The sequence below is a fragment of the Rattus norvegicus genome, chromosome 12, assembly GCF_036323735.1.
Source record: "Rattus norvegicus strain BN/NHsdMcwi chromosome 12, GRCr8, whole genome shotgun sequence".
Taxonomy (NCBI): Eukaryota; Metazoa; Chordata; class Mammalia; order Rodentia; family Muridae; genus Rattus; species Rattus norvegicus.
In genome coordinates, this window is record NC_086030.1 from 31,126,704 (window position 1) to 31,147,832 (window position 21,129).

The window sequence follows — 21,129 nt, forward strand, 5'->3', positions numbered from 1 at the left end:
ATACAAGACCGTTGCTTCCTCACGGAGGCAGCCTCAAATCCCTCCTCTACTCTTTATCGCCCCAGGGACACGTCCTTCCCCGCAGGGCCATCTTTCCAGCCTCTAATGCCCTTTCTCTCACACTCAACTGGCCTTTTTCAAGCTTGATTTCTCCGTGACGTTCATTAGTTCTTTATGGATATTGATTCGTTATTCTATTCATTCTTCATTTATGTGACTTTCTCAGGACTAGTGTGTGTCCGCATATATATGCGCGGGTACATACATGTGTATGCATATACAGGCATGTGCATGCGTGCATGCTACTGTGTATACAAGAATGCAAACAGGTAGGTAGAAAACAGAAGTCAAAATCAGATATTTTTGTGGAGACAAGGACTCATTTGCTTGGGACTGGCCAAAAAGGTCAGGCTGAGTGGCTAGTAAGCCCCGGGAACGCATCTCCTCAATGCTGGGGCTATAACTGTGCTCCGTCATGTCTGGCTTTTTTTTTTTTTTTTTTTTTTCCAGAGCTGGGGACGGAACCCAGGGCCTTGCGCTTGCTAGGCAAGCACTCTACCACTGAGCTAAATCCCCAACCCCCATGTCTGGCTTTTTAAATGAGGGTTCTAGGGAACAAACTCAGGTCCTGGTGCTAGTAATGTTTTTTTAGTCCAAAGAACAAGGGGCCTTTTCAGAAAAGAAGCATGGTGTGTGTGTGTGTGTGTGTGTGTGTGTGTGTGTGTGTGTGTGCGCGCGCGCGCGCGTGCGAGCACGTATTGGTTAATCCTGATGGCCAACTTGACAAGATCTGGAATCGCTTAGGAGACAAATCTCTGGGTGTGTCTGTGATGAGTTTTATAGATTGGGTTAATTGAGGAGGGAAAACCCACCCTAAACGTGAGCTGCCCATCCCCTTGGCTGGAGTCCAGACAGAATAACACAGAGAGAGTGAAGTGAGTGTCAGCATCCATTTCCTGTGGATGCGGTGTGACCACCTCCCTCACACTCCGTCCATTGTACCTTCACTGAGCATGGGGGGTGTGCTCTCGGGCTGTAAGTCAGAATAAACCTTTCCTTGCTTGAGTCTCTTGAGTCTGGTATTTTGTCACAGCCGTGAGAAAAATAACGAATGCCCTGGGTCCTCTCATGAGATTCTAGTGGTGATGTTCTCTGGCAGAGACTAGCTCGGCCTTCGCCCGTGGACTTGAACTCTGATTCGCCTGTGCCTGTGGTCTCGGGGAGCCGGCTATGCAAGCACATTAAATTCCAGGAGAAATTTGTGCTGCCTTGTTGCACCTTTCTGGCAGATGAAATTGGGGGAAAAATGGAAACACATGGACCACGAAATATATAATTCATAGTTGTCACACTATACTAGAAGGCGTGGTGTCTTTTTTGTGAGGCTGCTAAGTGGGAGTCTTCATACTGGGAAGAAATCATGCCACATGAGGGGGAAAAAAAGATAAGAAAAAAAACCAAAAACATTGCATTGGGAACCAAATCCCCATCATGTCCTTGATAGAGTGGGCATAAATTTTTAATCTTTGTTATTTTGCATGTGAAGGCCAGAAGTCAACCCTGGCCATCATTCCTCCCGTACTAGCTACTTTGATTTTTGAGACAGGGTCTCTTATTGGAGCTTGGAGTGTACCAATTTTACTACACTGTTGGGTCAGTGAGCCATGCCCCCAGCCCCTCACTGGGGGATTCTAGGCAGGGGCTTTACCACTGAGCCATGCCCCCAGCCCCTCACTGGGGGATTCTAGGCAGGGGCTCTAACACTGAGCCACACCCAGCCCCTCACTGGGGGATTCTAGGCAGGGGCTCTACCACTGAGCCACGCCCCCAGCCCCTCACTGGGGGATTCTAGGCAGGGGCTCTACCACTGAGCCACGCCCCCAGCCCCTCACTGGGGATTCTAGGCAGGGGCTCTACCACTGAGCCACGGCCCCAGCCCCTCACTGGGGGATTCTAGGCAGGGGCTCTACCACTGAGCCATGCCCCCAGCCCCTCACTGGGGGATTCTAGGCAGGGGCTCTACCACTGAGCCATGCCCCCAGCCCCTCACTGGGGGATTCTAGGCAGGTGCTCTCCCACTGAGCTACACTCCCACAACTCCTCACTGAAAGACAAATGTCCTTCACTATGAGCCAGATACCAACCAGCCCAGTCCTTTACTATAATAATAATAATAATAATAATAATAATAATAATAATAATAATAATAATACTTCTCTAGCTACACTTTTTAAGGGAACCCCAATTTTTACAGCAATATCTGTTTCCATTTTATTTCTCAGGGGAACCTGACGCGTCCTGTTCTGTATGTCAGCCTTTAATGTTAAGTTAATGGTGAACTTATCCCTCCTGTCTCAGCATTCTCCATATTCTCCCTTTGACTCAATCTTGGATGTTTGCCTCTCTTACAAGTCTGGCTCTGCGTTTTATGCAACTTAAAATAAGTTTATGGGGTATTTCTGTGTCTCACGGCAATGTTTTTTTTTACGTGTGCCCTTTTGTTTGTCTCTTTAGAAACAGAATGGCTCATAACAAGAGGTTATGTGTTTAAGGCTTACTGAGAGTATTTTATAGATCCCAGGGTATTTATCTACTTAAATACTTAAAGAATCCTGTGATCCCAGCTCTCATGAGACCATGTGGCCCTGCTGCACCCTCTTACTTCAAATATATATATATATGTGTGTGTGTGTGTGTGTGTGTGTGTGTGTGTGTGTGTGTGTACATATACATGATTGATATATATATCATATATCATATATCACCTGACTATATCCTATCTATCATCTGTCATCTGTCCATCCACCATATATCTGTGTCCAGCACCTAGATAGCTATTATCTATCTACCTATCAATCTATTATCTATCTACTATTGCCTATCTGTCACCTATCTGCCTATTTATTTATCATCTATCCATTCTGTGTGTTTGTGTGTGTGTGTGTGTGTGTATCATGTAGACAGGTATCTATCTATCTATCTATCTATCTATCTATCTATCTATCTATTTGTCTATCTACCTATCTACATGTCTGTCTGTTTATCTGTCTGTCTATCTATGTAATAGCTGTACTGCCACTCATTATTCTTTTTTTTTCTTTTCTTTTCTTTTCTCTTTTTCAGAGCTGGGGACTGAACCCAGGGCCTTGTGCTTGCTAGGCAAGTGCTCTACCACTGAGCTGAATCCCCAACCCCTCATTATTCTTTTTATTGTCAAGTACACCACTGTTTGCCAACATTATATTTTGGTTACATTTGGGAGATATGCATGAACCAGCTATGAGCACTTGGCTTGAGTTTTGTGTGAATATACTTTTTTTATTTACTTTGATGTACACCCAGGAGTTGAGCTCCTTGGTCTTATGGTTTCTGTGCTTACTGTGTTGAAGAATTGCTAAATTCTTTTTTCCATTTTCCATTCCTCTGGCAATGCTCTCTCACTTGCAACTTTAATTAATTAATCTTAAATGGACTTTGAAGTCACACTCCTCCTACCTCAGCTTCCTGAGCGACAGGATACCACGCGTACATGACTTGGCACCAGATGATTTGAAAAGCAAACATAAGTGCTTGTATTTGACTAGGTAGGCCGTTTGAGCTTTGCAATGTTGATGTTACTGAGGTGTTTTTTCCCCCTGCATTGAAGCGATCTGTGAGACTGGAGACAAAGACGTAGGCAAGAAGTGAGTGTCTTCATTGAGGAGGTCTCTGCTGGAGTGGGAGCTACCAGCAGAGTCCAAGCATGAGAATAACACACTAAATGAGAACCACCCCCAGACTGCACAGCACTGCCCTGGAATGATCCAAGCTGCTTTTGGTCTGGTTGCTAACCAAATACATTCCCATTTGTAGCAATCCCAGCAATAGACTGTGCACCTTGGTGTTTTGAGATGCAGAATGTCACATGACCCAAAGAATTGTTGGCTTGGATTTGCTCAAGGATGTCTCCATGCTAAGTTTAGGTCCTCGAGAGATACTGATGATCTATATTCGTGCTGTCCACAGTAGAAGTAAAGGACTTGGGGTGTAGCTCAGTGGAAGCATACTTGCCTAGAATGTCTTGGTGAAGGTCTCAGGGTCAAGACCAAGAGTGGAGTGCCTGCCTAGAATCCTCCAGAAAGGAACTGGGTGTATGATTCAACTATGTAATATATCAGAGACCCTAGTTCAATTTCCAGGACTCCGGAGTGTATGCTTGCCCATGGGCATGGATACCAATCGTCTTACACCTTTGCAGCCAATGACAGCCAGAAGGTCACACTTCCCTAGCTAAGTAGTTCAACCTCCGGGAGCTCTGGTATGCATACTTCCTCCTCAAGGTCTTTGTGGAAGGATGTGACCGAAGTGACCATGGCTAGGGATCCACCCACATTCTGGGAGTGGAAGCTGCTTAGAGACCATTGCCATGGAGGGCTCCCTCTCTGTGTGTTGTGGCTAGCTGCCTCCTTACGATCTTTTTCCTCTTCTCTGTGATTTATCTTCGAACGCATTGTGTTTCTCTTTGCCATTGAGATGGAATTGAAATAAAACTATTAGGTGAAGACTCACAGTGAAATTAATCTGTTCTTTTCTAGTTCAACTACAGCAATATCCTCGACCACCCACCCATAACCTGGCCAGGTCCCTGATAGTTATACGGAGTCTCTGAGATCCTCGGAACCTTCCCCTTGCTGCAGACTTAACCTGACTGTAGTTGTCCTAAGGAGAAAGGGGAGATAGGCAGAGATAATTCATCTTATTTCTTGGTTTCCTCTTGGTTTTCATTCCTCCAAGTCTCTGTTTTTATGTTTACAGAAGTAAAGCAAGGGAGGGGGGCATTCCTATAGATATTCCGATGCAAAGCTCGGAGCTCAGCATGGCCGGGACCTTTCTCTCCCTGTAGAGATATCCCCCACTACCCTATGAACTGAGTGCTTGAGGGGCAGCCCTGTAATGCCAGCACATGGGAGGTAGAGGCAGCAAGATCTGGAGTTCAAGGTCACCCTCATCTGCATAGCAAGTTCAAAGCCAGCCTGGGCTACATCAGGCCCTGCTTCTGGATACATAGCATATATATATATATATATATATATATATATATATATATATATATATATATATATCTCCACACACACACACACACAGGATGTGTAAACTATGGTCACAGTTTTTTGCTGTGCTAAGAAGTTCTATGCTGTATCCAGGAGAGGCGTTTTGAAATAACTCTCTCTCCTCCTTCCTTTCAGGCTTATCTAAATCCCTCGGGCTCATCGAAGGGTATGGTGGGCGGGGCAAAGGAGGCCTTCCTGCCACCCTTTCCCCCTCTGAAGAAGAAAAAGCCAAAGGACCTCATGAGAAGTATGGCTACAATTCCTACCTCAGTGAAAAGATCTCCTTGGACCGGTCTATTCCAGATTATCGCCCTACCAAGTAAGCTACAGTTATGCTCTGGAAAGGAGCTGGCTGGCTTTGTCTCAATGTGTGGTACTTCTATTTGTAACCATGGAGGGACCTGCCTCTTTCTCTCTGTCTCTTCTATAATCAGTCAATCAATGACTTTTGTTGCTTAGGAAATATTAGCCAAATTAAAAATAAAGTTAAGGACTGGTGACATGGCTTAATTGAGAGTGTTCTTGCCCAGTATGGGTTCTGGAATGAAGTCCTGGGTCCCATCTCTAACACCGTGGACACCGTGGCAAACACCCCTAATTCCAGCCCTGGAGAAATGGAGGCAGGGGTATCAGGAGCTCAGAACCGAGGTGGAAGGCCAGTGTGGGCTAAGCAGTTAGTTTGAAACCAGCCTGGGCTACATGATACCATTTCAGAAAATAAAAAGTAAAAATGTAATAAAAGCATAAAACAAAAACAAAAATATAGAGAGTCCTAATATAAAAGGTTTTAGGTTTAAAATATCACCATAATATCCTAACTTAAACATGGCAATTGTTGACATTTTAATGTCTATTATCTTTTATCTATCTATCTATCTATCTATCTATCTATCTATCTATCTATCATCTTTCCATAATCTATATCTGTCATTTACCTATCATTGATATGTTGAACTTTATTTTATCTATTTATTGATTGTGGAAATATTTTTGTATTGTATGTAGCTCAGCATAGCTCAAACTTGCTAGGTAGCCCAAATTGACCTCATTCTCATGATCAATCCTCCTGCCTCAGCACCTCCCCTCAAGATGTTGTAATTACAGGCATGAGCCTCTATGGCCAAGGTATTGATAATATTATATACTATCATGTACCAATATATGGCAAGATCAAAATATTATCTCTGAGTCTATTTACTAAAGAATATGAGTAATCGATGAACCAGCTTTGTCTTTTTTACTTGACATTGAATCACAAGCATGTGTGTAAATGTTTGTGTTCCTGTGTGTACACATGTGTTTAGTGGCTATACAGGCAAGTGTATATGCACATGTGGATGGCAGACATAGAGATCAGATCAGCTATCATTTTTAAAGATTCATTTTATGTATGTGCGTGTATACCTGTACATGAGAAGAGAGCATCAGATCCCATTACAGATGGCTGTGAACCACCATGTGGTTGCTGGGAATTGAACTCAGGACCTCTGGAAGAGCAATCAGTGCTTTTAACCGCTGAGCCATCTCTCCATCATCCCTAATGTCAGCTGTGTTCGTTCTCTCTCTCTCTCTCTCTCTCTCTCTCTCTCTCTCTCTCTCTCTCTCTCTTTTTCTCTCTCTCTCTCTCTCTCTCTTAGTTTTCAAGACAGGTTTTTTTTTTTTTTTTTTTTTTAAACTGGGTTTCCAAGGGCATGCTGCCATGCCTGACACTTTCATGGGTGCAGGGAATTGAACTCAGTTCTTCGTGCTTTTACAGCAAGTGCTTTTTTACCTCCTGGGCCATCTCTCCAACCCCATAATCATTTACAGTGGCTCATTGTGTCTACAGACTGTCTTTGATGTTTCACAATTGTGTGTAAGGCTGATCAATCTCTTCTCGTTCCCATCTGTGCATTGGTTAGGTGCGTACTTGCAAGCTTCAAATCCATAGGAAAACTGTCTAGATGAGTCTAGATACTCATCGTAGCATTCTCTTTCAAAGAACTTTGGCAATTCCATTTTTGTGTTACTGGGTCTTTTTTTTTCATTATTCTTGGGAATTTCATACATATATACAATAAAATACGGCCATATCGACCCCCCCCCATTTCCAGCCTCAAACTCCCCACTAGTGCATAGCTAAGTCCATGTGCCCAAGACAAAGTGACTCACCCACCCTTTGCAGCCATCAAATGCTAACAGCTCCCCCACCAAGGGTGGAGTGAGTTTGGCACCCTTCCCCCCTCCAATCTGGAGCTTCCAGAGTCCCTATTTACTATGTAGGAGCTCACTCTGGTTTCTCAAATCTCCATTTTCTTTAGATTTCCCGTGTCTCTTTATTTCCATTTAGAATGTGCCCTCGCTTGCAGTAGATTATTTCTTTTTTTTCAAATGGGTTTTGTGCAAATCAGTTAAGTATCCTGGTTACTGAGAAAAATAAATTCAAGATAAAGAAAATTATCTTAAATGGATTTAAAATTACAGCATTAGCCGAGAAACCCGTTAAATCTCTCTCCCTGCTTCTAATAAGTGCACATTCATTTTGAATCACTAGGAAAAATATACATCACCCCCGTTGCATGCTATTTTGTCTTCCTGGACTTGCGTTCTCAAAAAAAGAAAAAAAAATTCTGACGGTTTTCACTTCCTGGTGCTTTCTGATTAGCCTTTCTTATTTCCATGTTGGCAAATAAATATGGTCCTGTTTTTTGCTCTCTTATGAGACCGGAAAGACCTCCAACATGCAGTGTACTAGAAATGGCTCCGCTGGACAGAAATCGGTGAACATCTATTATGCACCCAGAGAATGTCCAAACCTATGGAGATGTAACAATGCGAAGAGGATAGCCTAGTCTGGGGAGGCAAACAGGCAGGCAAGGAGGTCCTTCCGGTATGAGGTAACGCAGATGGTATGAGACCCTGTTTTACAAATTTTCCTGGAAAGATCTGTTCTCTCGAGATAGGGAGACCTTTGTTGCTGTGGCAAAATATCTAATAAGAAGGCACTTTAAGGAAGAAGGGATTTGCTTTGGCTCACATTTTAAAGGTACAGTTCAATATGGCGGGGAAGGCATGGTGGCAGGGACATGAGGGAGCTGGTCACATTGCATCTGCGATCAGGAAGCAGAGAGAGGGAGAGACAGAGGGAGGAAGGAAAGGAGGGAGCAGGGGCGGGGGAATACTGATTCTCAACTCACTTTCTCCTTTCTATTCAGTACGGAAACCCCGTTTATGGGATGTCGCTACCCACATTGAGGGTGTATCCTTCCACTTCAGTTACCTCTATCTAGAAACTCCTTCACAGAACATGTCTGTGTTTTGTTTTGTTTTGTTTTGTTTTGTTTTGTTTTGTTTTGTTTTGTTTTGTATAGTCATTTGGAAGGTCATCTAGGTGGTAATTGAGGTTAGCTATCCCAGGCCCTCAGAATGATTCCACCCTATTCTTGGTGGACAGTGAGTTTACTTAAGTTTGCTTACAGGAGCACAGACAACTACTAGTGGCTTCAATATCAAAAAACACACCTCCCTTCCCCAGCAACCAATTACGGCCAATAGATCCTCAAGGAGGGGCAGGGCCTTGTGAACCTCTGTCCCCCGAGACAACACCTCAGCCTCAATCTCTTACAGAGTCTCAGCTGCTGCGAATTCAAGGGAGCAACAGCCCATCATTTTTGGGGACCTCGGTCCACAGCAGCTGGGGCAATTGCACGCACAAGGTGTAAAGGGAACATCTGAGAATCTCTTGTTTGAGATGATATCCTGAAGCTTGAAGGATATATAGGGCAAAGTGTCTGAAGAGGAGCGGGGTGAGGGGGATAAAAATGGACCAGACCAGGGGAACAGAAAGCAAACTTTGGGTGGGGTTCTCTGCTGTAGAAAGTCTCAGTATCTTCTAGTGGAGCAAGCATACATTTACTTCTGGTTCCTTCTGAAGCTGCTAATACGATGGGAAAAGGGCACAGACCATGGAAAGGAAAAACTATACAAGACAGTTGGTGACATCACCCAACCCCTACCAGACTTCAGAAGATGGAGAGGGAGTGGATAAATGGTGGCCAGTTAGAGAAACTGAGACCTAACCTCCCACATGAGATGGATGGGTGGACATTCGATTTAGTTTTAATTCTGTAATAAATATCTTTACGAAAAACAATGTTGAGGAGAAAGGATTTGTTTGGCTTATAATTGCAAGGTACCATGCATCAGTTCAGAGAATTTAAGGTAGGGGACTCAAGCAGCTAGTTGTGTCACATTTATAGTTGACAACGAAGAAAAGGTAAGTTTTCACTTGTTCACTTGCTGGTGCTTCTCAGTGACTTTTATACATCTAGGGCTCAGCCCATAAAATACTATCACCCAAGTTCGGGATGGGTCTTCCCCACTTCCGTTAACAATCAAGACATCTGCCACAGCTAAGCCCACGGGCCAATCTGATCTATGCAACCCCTCAATTGAGATTTTTTTTTCCCCTAAGGTGATTTTCCATTGCTAAGTCCATAGTTCAGACTATTGTGATTGGTAGAGCAGACAACTACAATTTGGTTAGAATCCTGGGGACCCACCATCACTTTAGCTTTTCAGGAAAGACATGAACAAATGTCTACTTATCACAGATAGGGCTATGTCGCCAGACCAAGGTGATGGTTCCACTGAAGTCCAATTTGGTCAACCTGTGAGTTTATTGGGCTTCCTTACAGATCGCAGGTGACAGGCTGCTTACAGGAGCATGAATGATCCCAGAGCCATAATACCACAGAAAATTCACTCCATAGTAGATGGCGACCTCATGGACAAACAATGCATCATGGATACCTGCCTTCGGTTGTTCAATCTTTTACTTCCTAAATGGTCTAGCATTTCCCAAGATCCCTTGCAGCTGGTGGTGAGGCAGAAAGAGTAATGGGTAGGATCCCAGGTGATGGCCCTAAGAGCCTCCACTATCTTCTGTTATGGAAAGGAAGGATGTTAACTCCGTTATTATTACCACAGACCTAGCTACCAATCATCTATCATTGTGGTATTTTGCTCAAGCTGTTGTCATGACTACCAGGCCAAGTACTATCTATATTCCCAAATGAAGTCAGGATGGTCATAGGATGCCTGAAGGAAAAGCCATATAATACCCAGGACCTGAACAGGACAGGACAGGACAGAACAGGTTTTTCTTATGACTGGATGTGGGTAGGAATGGAAGGATTATAGTCATATCCCTATTTCTGTTGTTCTAGTTTCTTTTCTATTGCTGTAGTGAACTATTCTGATGAAAAGCAACTGGGTAGCAAAGAGTTTATTCCATTGTACACTTCAAGGTCACAGTTCATCACCTAAGGAAGTCAGGAAAGAAATCCAAGGGGAGAAATGTTAAGAACAGAAACCATAGGGAAACAGAAACAAAACACTGCATGCTAGTTTACTGGCAGGCTCATACTTAGCTATCTTTATACAGCCCAGGACCACCTGCCTAGGAATGGTGCTGCCCACAGTGGACTGGGCCTTCCTACCTATATCAATTAATAACCAAGACCAATAACCCACAAATAGGCCAGTCTGATCTGGATAATCTTTGAATTGAGAGTTTCCTCTTATTCAGCTCCAGACTGTATCAAGGTGACAAAGCTCTTCAAGAAGACCGGCTCTACATATGGATAGTCATAGCCTATCCCTGTTCTTTACCCTCTGATGTCTAGTTTATAGAGGTGGCCTATATCAGTATATGCTCAGTGGGGAGGCTTTCCAGCTCTATGGCCCCTGTAGGCTCTCACAATGCTGTGTGCGAAACTTGAATGAACTACTTGCCAAAAACCAACTCAGCTTGAAGAAGAGGCTGATAGATGACAGTGAGGGAATCAGAATGACTGTTAGTATGGAATGCCTGTTTATACAATATTGCCTCACTCAGCTCTGGTTTGTGATCCAAGTACATGTGTGTACCTGCTTGTATTTGTGGAGGATGTAAGTCAAATCTCAAATCTCATTTCTGGGGAATTTTCCATTTGCTTTTTATGAGTCAGGGTCTCTTACTGGGACTATGGCTCACCTATTGGGCTAAGCTGACTGGCAAGCAAGGCCCAGGGATCCTCCTGTCTTCACTCCCTCAGGACTGGGATTGTAGGTGTGACCATCCACCACACCTGGATTTCTATGCGGTCACACTCGGGCCCTCAAGCTTGCCAGAAAAGCACTTTGCTGACTAAGTCATCTCCCCAGTCCAGTCAGAAACTAGAGACATAGGAGCCCCAGGCAACAGAGCAAGGAGTCTGTTGTCGGTGAATAAACAGACAAATCAACAATAGCAATGACAAAGCAAACCCAAACCTTAGTAATAATAACACACGGGATTTGAAAAAAAAGCAGAGATCCTAGGCTTTACAACTATAATTGACTTCCAGGGACCATAGGGTGTCTTGGTGTTTACAAAATGAGGACATTTCTGTTATGGAAATAACCATAATCAAAAATAAATCCTGTAAGTTTAAAATTGAGCAGAAATAGGCAAGTCTGTGAAAAGACTGGGAAATAGCATCGAGGATTGGATAAGTCATTTGGATAAATAGGAGTTGGCAAAATTAGAGAGGGGAAACAAAAAAAAAAAAAAAAAAAAAAACCAGATCTGTCCGCCTGCATCGCCCCTCATCCAAGGCTTAGGAAACATGGTAGAAAAGGGTGTGTGAGGAGAGTAGGAGCCCGGAGATGGAGACATGTTGTAAGATGCTTCTGGGTGCACAGGAGTTGGCTGTTGTGTGCACAGGAGTTGGCTGTTGTGTGCACAGGAGTTGGCTGTTGTGTGCACAGGAGTTGGCTGCTGCATGCATGTACTTGAATTCACCGCGGCTGTGATCACCTGGATAGCAGCAAGTCAACAAAAAGTCCACTAGGCAGCGGTAATTAAACGCTTTGAGTTAGAAATAGAAAGAGCTCGGGCAGGACACAGATGCACACAGTTATACACGCAGGCACGTGAGTGTGCACGGAAGGAGGCACGTGCACGCGTGTGCTGCTGGTCGTCCTCATTTTATGTTTGTGGCTTTGAGAAAGCGCTCTAACCAAAATGCAACTGGGGTGATGAAAGTGTTTATTCAGCTCACAAGCCCAGGTCATCATCTATCATAGAGGGAAGCCAAGACAGGAACTAAGGCTTGCTTGTTATTCCATACCGATTTACCTCTTACCAAGACATCACAGCCAAATATTACAGAAAAAAAAAACATGAAGAAGTGTTGCTTACTGGCTTGTTTTCTTATGGTAGTACCCAGGGCCAGAACAGAGGTGGCTCCCCCCTCAGTGAGCTGGGCCCCCCACACACACACCAGTCATCAATCAGGAAGCTCGATTGAGGACCACAGACTTGGCTACAGGCCAATTTGGTGGGGGCCTTTTCTCATTAAGGTTTCCTCATTCAAAATAACTCTAGCTTGTGTCACCTTGACATGAGACTAGCCAGTACAGCAAACAAACTAAATTAAAACAGTGCTGGGGAGACGGCTCAGTCGGTAAGCACAAAGACCGGAGTTTACAGCCCAGCACACACAAAAGTCAGAAATGTTAGCACTCACACATCTGGAACTGCAACTGTCGGAGTGGGAACAGACAGACCTCTGGATTTTGCCGGCTAACCAGTTGAGACATTTGCTGGATTCTGGATCCAGTGAGAGACCTTGTTTTAAAAACTAAGGTGGAGGATCATGGCAGAAGATATTCAACATATAGTATACACACACTCTTGCACACATGTGCACACACAGAACTTTTTTAAAATATAGCAATACCAAACAAACGAAAACAAGAAATAGTACTTTAGTCGTTATTGTTCAGAAAAACAGGGATTACAGAAGAGATACATGAGATGGTTTATGCTCTGGTTTAATAAAACTTCAACTAAACAAAATATGTTTAGAAAATTTCAGTGAAACTAAAATCAGCATGCAATACATACACAATACAAGCATAAAATGTGGGCTGACAAGCTGGGTCAGAAACTTAAGGCGTTTGCTGCCAAGCCCAGTGACCGGAGTTCCATTCCTGAAACCCACAGAGTAGGAGAGAATGAACTCCTGCAAGCTGTCCTCTGACTTACACACACATACACGATGTATATTACGTTATAGGCAAGAAAATCAGATACAGTGACAAATGTTAAAAATTTGATTTGACAGCTCTATTCTGTTCTCTGTCTTATTTATTTTTGGAAACTCTTTAGTAGGATAAATCTGAAAACAGCATTTGAGATGATATTGGAGAATTGCCCACAGGCCGTGCAAAATAAACAGAGACATGCTTTGCAAGTTTAGAATGTCTCATGAAGTGACCATATTAACCTGCGTTGTCTGCAAATAGTGCCCCCCTGTCAATGAGTAGCGAGGGCCTTATCCCTGGATTAGACTTCTCTGAAAATAAGTCGTGGGGTCCAGGAGAGAGAGAGCAGCCTGGGACTAGAACATTTTCTCTCCTCTAAGGAAGGGACCTCCCAGTGGGTGGCGTCCTGTGTTAAGTCCCCCCAAAAAGCTCCCACGAGGATTGTATTTTATGATCAGATTAAAGTGGATGGGTTTCATTATAGTTTTAAATGGAACGCCAGTTGCTTTAACTCTAGCCACACTAGGGAAAATTGTTCTCCTAGTAAATTCGAACGAAATCTTAGGTAGTCATAGAATTAACCCCTTGCTTCCCAAACCTCATCCAGAAAGATGGTTTTTCTGCTTTATTTTAACTCCGTGGCTCCCTCTCTGCTGCTGGACAGGTATTTTAAATTCCTCTGGATCTGAAACTGTCAATCTTTCCATTTTTTCATTTCCCGAGTGCTTGAAAGCCTGGGAAGATAGCGTCCCTCCCAATACTTATAAATATTCCATTCTGGTTTTGTCTTCTCTGATTGTCTCACACTTCGCTCCTCCATCCACAGAGAATTTATTGTAGAATGTGGCACAGGTTTGGGGGTTTTTGTTCCCAATGTCTGAGCATCATTATTATTTTTTTTTTTAACAAAACGGCCTTTTCAGAATAATTGTGTAAGCAGCCCCCACTCTCTCCATGGGAGGAGAGGAATGCACTACATATGATGTTTCTTATATGAATGGTTTATCTCCCAGGTTGCATCTGTCTTCTTTTGGTCCTTATCTCTTTATTTTTTCTTCTCCGTTTTTTTTTTTTTGTGTGTTTTAAAATAGATTAATAAAAATAGTTTCATGACTGAAGTCCCCTATGTGTCAGGGAGGAATGAGCCATATCTAGGTCTGTAGGATATCAAGGAGGATAAGAAGGCACGTGGGCTGTTTTAAAGTGGTCCGGGCCAGGTCCAGAAAGGGGAAGAGAAGAGAACAAGTGGTCCTGAGAGCAGGAGAGACCTGAAGAAAGGACCTTGACTGTGTTTCCCATTGTATCTTGTTTATTTACTTCTGGATTCAACACAATAATTGTGTGTATTCGTGGAGTGCGAGGTGATAATTGGATGTTTGTATATGTGATGATCAAATCAAAGTATTTGGAATTTTAGACTCATTAAATGTTGATCGTGTCTTGATGACATCCCCAGACTCCTCTTTGCTAGCTCTTGGGAAGTGTAAAATGTCTATGGCTGCCCATTGTTGTCCCGGAATACCAGCAATCCTGTATTGTGTAGTGCTGGGAATGGAAGCCAGGGCCTCAAACATGCGAGCAAGTGTGTGAGGAGCTGCATTCCCAGCACTTTAAAGCCGTGTGCGTGCACGCACATGTGTGCGTCTATATGTATATGCATGAGTTTGTGTGTGTGTATGTGTGCGCGCGCGCCCGTGTTTGTGTCTTTGTGTATGCGCGAACGCCCGGACACCGTCAGAGGACAAAATCAAGTCTTGCTCCTCAATCTTCACCTTGCTTGAAGTAGAGTCTCTATTCTCCTCATTAGCTGGCCTTGTAGCTTCGGTGGATTCCCATCTCTATCTCCCATCTTGTTTTAGGCACAGTGGGATCACAGACAGGTTCTATAATCTACTATGGAGCCACATTCCTAACCCTACTCTGGGGAATCCTAGGCAGGTGCTCTACCGCTGAGCCACGCCCCCAGCCCCTCACTGGGGAATTCTAGGCAGGGGCTCTACCACTGAGCCACGCCCCCAGCCCCTCACTGGGGGATCCTAGGCAGGGGCTCTACCACTGAGCCACGCCCCCAGCCCCTCCCTGGGTGATTCTAGGCAGGGGCTCTCCCACTGAGCCACGCCTCCAGCCCCTCACTGGGGGATTCTAGGCAGGGGCTCTACCACTGAGCCACGCCTCCAGCCTCTCACTGGGGGATTCTAGGCAGGAGCTCTACCACTGAGCCACATTCCAAACCCATCTTTATGTAACATCTGGGGATTGGAATTCAGATTCCCACACTTATGCATCGACCCACTAAGCTCTCTCCAGCCTACTTGACTGAAATTTTCTTTTTGTTATTTCGTTCCCCTATTGTGTATGTACGCCTGGATAGGCGCAGGTTTGCCTGCACATTTGAACCATGTTTTATGTGTGGAAATCAGAGGACAACATGTGCATATTGGTAAAAATAGGAATGAAAAGGAAGGGAAGGGAAGGAAAACAGATTTCCACAGAATGAGCAGCACAATGCGGCAGCAAGCTGGATATGGGTGAAGAGGTCCGTGCCGAAGTTTCTAGCTTGAAAGTTGAATTTGCATGTTTGGTACTGGGGACTGAATCTCAGGTTTCCCATATAAACAGCAGGCACTGGAACACCGAGGCAACATCTAGTGTGATGGTCAAGCTTGGGGATGTACAGTGGAAGTGGTTTAACTAGCCAGGAGTGAGGATCCTCCCGTGCTTCCTATTTTGTGGAGTTCCCAAGCAGAAGATGGGACCTCTGCTTATCCATGGTTTCCCATGCTTACTATTCCATTGAGATGACCACAGGACGTGCATCTGTCCAGCTTCGTTCACTGTTTGCCTATGTGTGTGGGTGAGGTTGGTGACTCCAGGCTCCATTCACAGCTTTATAACACCTGGCTTCTATCCTTTGTCCTGATATACCACTTACTGGCTGGTGTATTCATTATCTGGGTGTTCAGTGGTCCCGTAATCTGGGGGAGGGACCCCCTTGGTGTGGGGAAATCTCTCTGCTTAATAAAGCTATTGCCGAGACTCCTGTGCAGACTTTAACACCACGCCTCCCTGCTCAGACAGCCTGTGCGTTATTGATGAGCAATTCCTGCCGCTGTTATCTTCAGCCTCTCCTTTGGCCTCCTGTTTAATAAATCCTCATGTCAGGGTTCTTCAAAATTCATTTTGCTTCCCTGAGACAGGGTCCTTGTTCCTTTTATTCCTCTCCCCTGCAATTTCTAGCTCGTTGTATCCCAGCAGCGTCAGATGTGTGCACGGATGCGTGAGGCATCTATTGGATGCCATTGTGTTGACCTTGGTGGGTGCATGCGTGTAGGGGTTAGGAGTAAGGTCTAGATGGAGCAGGGAGGATGGAGTCATACAGGGATTGGCCATATGGATTAGTTGCTTGTCCTGTTACTGTGACAAAATGCCTGACGAAAGCAATTCAAGGAAGAAAGGTATATTCCGGGTATGACACAGGGAGGGTACAGTGTGTCATGGTGAGGGAGGCTCGGTCACAGGAAGGCGAGGCATCTGATCACAATGCGTCCACAGTTAAAAAGCAGAGAGAGAGAGAGAGATGCTGTTGATGCTCAGCTCACTGTTTCCTTTTTATGTATTCACGCTGGGGCCCCCAAATCATGGAATGGTGCCCCATATATTGAGCGTTGGTGTTCCCACTTCCAATAACCCAGTGTAGACACTCCCTCATAGACACGTCCAAAGGCATTTTTATCTGAATCACATCTCGAATGATTGGTGTGCTTTGGTGAGTTTCTTTTTGCTCCTTCTGCGCGCCCTCCCTCTCTCCCTCCCTCCTTCCCTTCCTTCTTTTTTATTTTCAGTACTGAGAGATTCTAGGGGGTTCTGGACAAGCACTCTTCAACTGAGCCACATATCTAGCCCCCTTGCTGGGGATTCTAGGCAGGGGCTCTACCACTGAGCCACGCCCCCAGCCCCTCCCTGGGGGATTCTAGGCAGGGGCTCTACCACTGAGCCACGCCCCCAGCCCCTCACTGGGGGATTCTAGGCAGGGGCTCTACCACTGATCCATACCCCAGTCCCCACTGGGGCGTTCTACAAAGGTACTCCTGCCACTGATCCATGCCCCTAGCCGCTGGTTTTCATCTGGATTCAAAGTGACTTACAAAATGTGAGGCATCCTAACTACGACTTTCTCTTTCACAGACGTGCTCGCCCAGAGGGAAACTGTCCAATAAATACTTGCTGGTTGAAATAATAAATAGGGCCAGGCTCAGGAGCCTGTCTGATTCACTGAGCACAATAATTATTCCCTTTTATTGACTGCCTTTTATGTTTTTGTCACTGTGCTGCATGTTTTATTGATCTCATTTTAATTTAACCACTCTCTGAAGTAGCTGTTACCATCTCTGTTTTATAAATGAGGAAGGGGGACCTGGAGAGGTTCAGAAGCCTGACTTAGGTCACACAGGTACTGTGAGGCCCTGGCTCAAGCCCACCTGCTTGTTTCAGGAGGCTATGCCCAAGGCTTTCAGATGCTGCCTTTCCCATCAGATAGCCTCTCTAAAAACTGTCATGCCTAACTTCTTCTCACACCTGCAGGATGGGACTGTCTAATCACTCTGGTATTGATAACTTCTGGTATGGTAAACTTTACAGTATTTATGGGACACAGTCCTTTATTCAGCTCAGGAAAAAATATAATAAATGTTACGTTTAGGGAGTTTTACAGTGGAGTTTATTTAACCAAGAAGTCTGTAATGATTAATCGTTTTTGTCAACTGGATATAAAATAGTTAAGGAAACATATCATGGGGTATGTGTGGAAGGATGGTTAGGAAAAGTTTAGCTGAGAAGAAAAGATCCATCCTAAAATCGGTAATGCCACTCCAGGAGTTGGGATTCTGAATAAATATAAAAGAGAAAATGATCTGAGCATTAGACTTCATCTTTTTTTTCCTGCTGCTTACACTCTCTGGGGACACTGAGTTTTAACCTCATATGCCTTGCATATGAATCCATTACTATAGGAAACAGAAGTCTCTATTTATTAACTGACTTCAAGCTAATGCTGGGATTGACAGTGACAGTTATCCTTGTGTCTATAGACATTTGGTATGTGATTGTAGCATTGCAGGCTGTTGTGTATCAATTTCCTCTGAACTGATATATTATGTCCTGGAAGGGGATTCATTAAGACTCAGGGAGGCAACAACTTACAAGTCTCAGGAAGTTTCTGAAACTGACAACTTTGGCAAGTCTTAGAATTTGAAGGGCAGAAACTGTAGAGGAACACTGCTTGGTGGTTGTCTGATAGAGTTAGGCTTAGCTAGCTTTTTTTTTTTTTAAAAGTTTATTTATTTGTATCCCAAATACTGTCCCTGTTTCTCCCAGTCCCCCCTCCTAAAGTGTCTTCTTCCTCCCCTTCTCCTCCATTGAGAGGTTGGGGGCCCCCTATGTATCCTCCCTACCCTGTTGTATCAAAACGCTACAGTGTTAGATGCATCCTCTCCCTCTGTAGCCAGACAAGGCAGCTCGCTCTCTCTCTCTCTCTCTCTCTCTCTCTCTCTCTCTCTCTCTCTGTGTGTGTGTGTGTGTGTGTGTGTGTGTGTGTGTGTGTGTGTGTGTGTGTCTGACCAGCCTGGGTATGCTCTTTGGTTGGTGGCTCAGTCTCTGAGAACCATCAAGGATCCAGATTAGTTGACTCTATTGGTCTTCTTGTGGAATTCCTATCCTCTTCAAGACATTCCATTATTTCCTCAATTCTTCCATAACAGTCCCTGACCTGTGTCCAGTGTTTGGCTGTAGGTGTCTGCACCTGTTTAAATCATTAGCTGGCTTTTTTTTTAATGAAGCCTAGGACCACCTACCTAAGGAATGGTGCCGCCTGTAATGGGCTGGGTCCTCTTGCATTAGCCAGCAATCAAGACAAGACAACCCCCACAGACACGGCCACCAGCCAATTCAATCTAGGCAGTTCCTTAACCTGGACTTTCTGTTCAGATAACTGTAGGCTGTGTCAAGATGGCAATTAAAGCTAACTAGGTCAATGCCTTTCTCTACCAGGCAATAATCAATAGATCCCAATGTCTGCAATCATGACAAGTATTTTATGTATAGAGACATTTATTATTTGTGGTCTTCAAGTACAGTGAAAATTCCTCAATCTGACAGTTGAAAGAAAGCCATGGAGCATTGTGAAAGATGAGCTCTTTGGAAATGTCAAACTGGACAATAACTCAGGCTTCCAGAAGAATAGGAGAGACAGACTAAACTCATTTATTCATGGGAGCGCCATGTGTGTACTACAGAGGGGAGCAGGTACCTCACACTGCAGATGGTATGTTCTTTTAGTTAATTTAGAGAGAGAGAAAAATCTGCTCAGCCAACAGAGCTTTGAAGATGAATACAGGGGAAAAAGAAAAGATGGGGCATATGGAGAGAACATATTTGTTCTTGGAAAATCAGGAGAAAATGTTTAATGTCATCCTAACCTCATTTGCATAAAAATAGTCTTATGCATCAAATCAGATGAGAGTGAAAGAAAAGGATGTGACTGAGCCCTACTGTTCTCAGTATCATCTCATTACCAAGAGTATAAGTAACTCAGTTGAATAAATAAATTCAAAATTGTGTCGAGGAGATGTACTAAAATTATTGTGATTTAGGGATTCCTTCAGTGGTAGATGTTGTGATGATAACATGTGTGATATGTTTCCAGGGGTAGCACTTTTACTGTATATTTGACCCTTGACTTAAAATAAAAATAGCCTACTCTAGCTTCATTTCTGTTGCTCTGATAAAATACCCTAACTAGGGAAGAAATGGTTTATTTCAGCTCACAATTACAGTTATGGTGGGAGATTTAAGTCAAGTTAAAGCATCACATCCATAGCCAAAAGTTGGGAAAGAATGAATACATACATCCTTGTTTGTTTCATCTCAGCTGGCTTTCTCTTCTCTTATGTTCATAGTATATCACAATGTCTTACCTAGGGAATGGTGCCACCCACAATGAGCTGATCTTTCTACATCAATTTAACAATCCAGACAGTCTTCCACAGACATGCCAGAAAGACTAACCTGATTTAGATAATTCTTCATTAAGATCCTCTTCCAAAGAGTTAGAAAAGGGACTGAAGGAGCTGAAGGGGTTTGCAACCCTATAGGAAGTACAACATCAACCAACCAGACCACCTAGAGCTCCCAGGCACTAAACCACCAACCAAAGTATAGACATGGAGGGACCCTTGGTTCCAGCTGCATATGTAGCAGAGGACGGTATTGTCTGGCATCAATAGAAGGAGATGCCCTTGGTCCTCTGAAGGCTCGTTTCCTCAGTGTAGAGGAATGCTGGGGTGGTGAGGTGGGAGTGGGCGAGTGGGGGGGGAGCATCCTCATAGAAGCAGGATCTGGGAAGGGATAGTGGGTTTTTGGAGGGGAAACCAGGAAAGTGGATAACATCTGAAATGTAAATACATAAAATATTCAATAAAAATAAACAACAAACACTCTTTAAAGATCTAAATTGCAAGTCTTAGCATTTAAATAACAATATTCCCTCCTTTTCCTTGGTTCTTAATATTGTTAACTATGGTCTTGACCACTTTATAAAGTTTCCACATATTGGTTAACCATGGCAATTCCCAAACTGAAGTGATTTTATTCCTATAACTAAAGTAAATTGCGTTTCTAGATTCCTGACTCTCTTATTGTTTCTATTCCCCAGTGATGGCTAGTCAAGTCATACTGATCCCCTGACACTCTTTAACTGACACTGACTGCTTACTCTTAGCAATGGCCAAGATCCCATCAAAAAGCAAGATTTTCTGTCCCTTTCTTCCTTTCCTGCCCTCTAACTACTCTTGTGTCTAAGAGGGCCATTGGCTCTCTAGTTTCTTGAACTAGAGATCTCTCCCCTACACATCTTTCCCCAAATAAAGCCTGTGCTGTTATAGAGTTCCTCAAAAAAAAAAAAAAGACCCTTTCCCAAGGTGATCGACTCTAG

The 21,129-nt window shown here is 44.0% G+C and overlaps 1 protein-coding gene across 2 annotated transcripts in view; it reads left to right on the forward strand.

Moving 5' to 3' along the window:
* Galnt17 (polypeptide N-acetylgalactosaminyltransferase 17) overlaps positions 1–21,129 on the forward strand; it is a 458,691-nt gene that overhangs the window by 167,244 nt on the left and 270,318 nt on the right. For both annotated transcript variants that reach the window (NM_001025112.2, XM_039089218.2), the window contains exon 2: positions 5,226–5,409. In NM_001025112.2, the coding sequence (NP_001020283.1) occupies positions 5,226–5,409 (184 nt within the window). The remainder of the gene's footprint in view (positions 1–5,225; positions 5,410–21,129) is intronic.